A 3,418-nucleotide genomic window follows, 5' to 3' on the forward strand; every position below is an offset into this window, starting at 1 on the left:
TTCCGCTTCTTTCCTTTCTTCTAAACTTGTACTCTCGTCCGTTCTTTGTTTCACACCTTTGTGTTCTTTGACTCGTCGTTTCAATCTGGCAACTGCTTGTACTACCCTTGACCAGTCAGAAAACTTCTCAAAGCGGTTGAGTAACGATCTGTCTTCCTTTGCTTGAGTGTTAAACACTAGAACCTTGCGAAGCTCCGGATCATCATCTTTAACATCTCCCACCTTGCATTCTTGGACAGGTAATTCTTTGTGCCAAAGAAACTTCGGTCCAGAGAACCAATTGGACGTCTTAAGTTGCTCTGCAGTCAACCCTCGAAAGGCATGATCTGCCGGATTGTCCTCAGATGCAACATAGGCCCATTGCTCAGGCTTTGTACTTGATTTGATTCTTTGTATTCGATTGGCTACGAACACTTGAAATCTTCTGGCGTCATTGTTTATGTAGCCAAGAACGACTGTGGAATCCGTCCAGAAGTATTCCTTCAGGTCTTGGATTTCCAGTTCGTTACGAAGCATGTCGCTGGCTCGAACTGCAACTACTGCCGCAGACAGCTCAAGTCTTGGTATCGTCATGACTTTGGTTGGCGAAACTCTTGATTTTCCCATTACCAAACTGCAATGGACTTCATCGGATTCGTCAACAGCTCTAAGGTAAGTACACATACCATATCCTGAGGTACTTGCGTCACTGAAGTGGTGAAGTTCAAACCTCTTGATGTTCCCAAAATCTGAAGGTAAGTAGCATCTTCTGACTTCCATGTCAGCTAAGTTAGGTAGGTCTGTAATCCAAGACTCCCACTGAGGTCTTAGGCTTTCTGGCAGTTCTTCGTCCCAGCCTATCTTCTCTCTACACATTTGCTGGAGAATTTGCTTTCCATGGAGGACGAAAGGTGCCATGAATCCTAACGGATCATAGACAGAGGCTACAGTAGAGAGCACACCTCTTCTAGTCGATGGGTTGGACTTTACTTGAATTCCGAACTTGAATGAATCAGACGTGATGCAGCACTCTACTCCTAGCGCTCTCTCCATGTGAGGTAGACTCAAAGCCATATCTTGATCTTTGATTACAGCACGTTCCTCTTCTGGAATGGATGCCATCACATTCTCATTGTTAGAAACAAACTTGTGGAGTCTTAACTTGCCAGCTTGACAAAGTTCACTTGCCTCCTTTACCAGCTGAATGGCTTCCTTTTCTGTGGGAACGCTTGCAAGCCCATCATCTACGTAAAAATTTCTTTGAATGAAGCGTATGGTGTCTTCGCCGTACTGACCCTGCCCTTGAGCTGCCAGGTGTTTCAGGCCAAAGTTGGCACAGCCAGGGGACGAAGCGGCACCAAACAGGTGGACCTTCATTCTGTAGGTGGATGGCTTGCTTTCCAAGTTACCACTCTCCCACCACAGGAATCGTAAGTAATCTTGGTCTTCGACTTTCACGTGAAATTGATGAAACATCCTTTCGATGTCACACATCACTGCGACTAAGCCCTTTCGAAATCTGCACAGGACACCTACTAGTATATTCGTCAGGTCAGGTCCAGTGAGCAGATGATCATTGAGACATGTTTCTTGAAATTTGGCTGAACAGTCGAAGGGCTGATTTTCTTGGCCAGACACGATTTCTCTTGGGAGCAATGCCTCTGAGCAGTTGTAGCCAATCAGCAGACCTACCTCACAGTCCTGCAGAGGGGCTACTTCTTCTTGGAGGTGCTCTAGGTGTGACCAAGCCTTTGCAGTTTCGCCAGTCGGAATGTGAGTTTTGTTGGCTGGAATAAAGTCACGCGTGTAAGACGGTGGTAAGCTGATTCTTTTGCTGGAGTAAAAGCCTCGAACTTGCAGATTCTTTACTCGTTGAGAATTAACTACTGTAGTTCTTGACGTCATAGTAGAGAGCTTCAACTTGACTTGTTCTTTGTCTGCCTCCAAAGCATCAGCTACTTCACTGAGCACAAAAGTTGTATCACTTTGGGAATCTAACAGTGCGTATACAAGCACCTCTTGTGCTGGCTGAGTGGCAGACGATAGCCAGACAGGAATTATTGAAGCTGTTTGCACAGTAGCTTCATCCTGAATGACTCGTAGAGTAGAAGCTGTGGCGGTGTCTTTGGGTTGCACTGTTTGAGGTTTTGCTTTATTCTTTTCTTGATTTTGGTTATGTGACTTCTCTTGAACTTGGCTTTGCTTAACTTGTGGTGCCTTTTGCTCTCCTTTGTCTCTCTCCTCGTGCAGACAGGTAGGATGCTGCTTGTTGCATGTATCACAAACACTCCTGCTGTTGCAGCTCTTTGAGAGATGACCTGCCTTAAGGCACCCAAAGCATAGCTTTTCAGCTTGCACAAACTTCACTCTATCTCGAATGTCTTTCTCTGCGAACTTCCTGCATATGTGCAAGGTATGCCCATTCTTCTTACAGAAGACGCACGTTTTCACAGTCTCTTCATTAGAGGTTGTAGTTAATGTCTTTGCTTTAACATTTTGTTGTCTTTGTTGCTTTGGCTTTTCAGTTTCACCTTGCTTTAGTGCTTGTAGTGATGTAACTGGGTTACAAGCTATTTTCACTTCTCTTATCAGGAACTTAACGAATTGGCTGAAAGAGGGGAACTGACCACTCTGCTCCTCCATTTTTCCATGACTCTCCAGTTCCATCTTGCGGTTAGCCAATCCGGTAACTTTGTAAGAATCCTCCTGTTTTCATTACAGTCATTCAGGATCTCCAGTGCCTTAACGTGGACCATGGCGGCTTCGCAGCTCCGGAGAAAGTCAACAAACTCTCTTAGCTCAGAGCTGTCTTTAGGTCCAATCTTGGCCCATGCTTGAAGTTTGTCTCTGTATGCCTTTGCAACTGTGAATGGGTTTCCATATCTCTCCTCCAAAATCTCCCATGCTGCAGCATAAGCAGATTCGGTTCCAAGTAGGAAATAGCCATCCAGTGCATTCTTGGCTTGTCCGCTCACATATTTGCGAAGATAGTATATCTTCTCTTTGTCTTGAATATTCTTTTGGTCGATCAGAGTTTTAAACGACAGCTTCCAATCACTGTACTTCAACGGATCACCGCTGAATATTGAGGGCTCAGGAACTGGAATTCTATTGTTGTTTAAAGCATCTGCGAGTACCTTTATGAGCTCTGCTGTGCTCTGATTCGAGGAGTTGATCGCAGGTTGTGGGGCAGAAGGTACAGACGAGGGCAGATAATTTGTAGGACATGGTGGCTTAACATCTGCTACAGTCTCACTGCATAAAATGTCTTTAGGTTCTTCTTTTATGTCCAAACCTTGATCATACACCTGCATTCTTGCACGTGCTGCACTAAGCTCCTTTATTGCTTCTAATTGCTTTATCTTTCTTCGTTTTTGTTCTAATGTTATCTGTAGAGCTGTGTGCTCTTCCTCTAGTTGAGCTTTCATTTTGGCTTCCT

General features: G+C 44.8%; 1 protein-coding gene across 1 annotated transcript in view; it reads right to left on the reverse strand.

Moving 5' to 3' along the window:
• LOC112486347 (uncharacterized) overlaps nucleotides 1-2,618 on the reverse strand; it is a 4,403-nt gene extending 1,785 nt beyond the window's left edge. Inside the window, exon 1 of the mRNA XM_025052723.1 lies at nucleotides 1-2,618. Within this exon, the coding sequence (XP_024908491.1) occupies nucleotides 1-1,884 (1,884 nt within the window). The 5' untranslated portion in view covers nucleotides 1,885-2,618.
• Between the last annotated feature and the right edge of the window lie 800 nt (nucleotides 2,619-3,418).

Source organism: Cynoglossus semilaevis, chromosome W (genome assembly GCF_000523025.1).
Source record: "Cynoglossus semilaevis isolate Cse_v1.0 chromosome W, Cse_v1.0, whole genome shotgun sequence".
NCBI classification, from domain to species: domain Eukaryota; kingdom Metazoa; phylum Chordata; class Actinopteri; order Pleuronectiformes; family Cynoglossidae; genus Cynoglossus; species Cynoglossus semilaevis.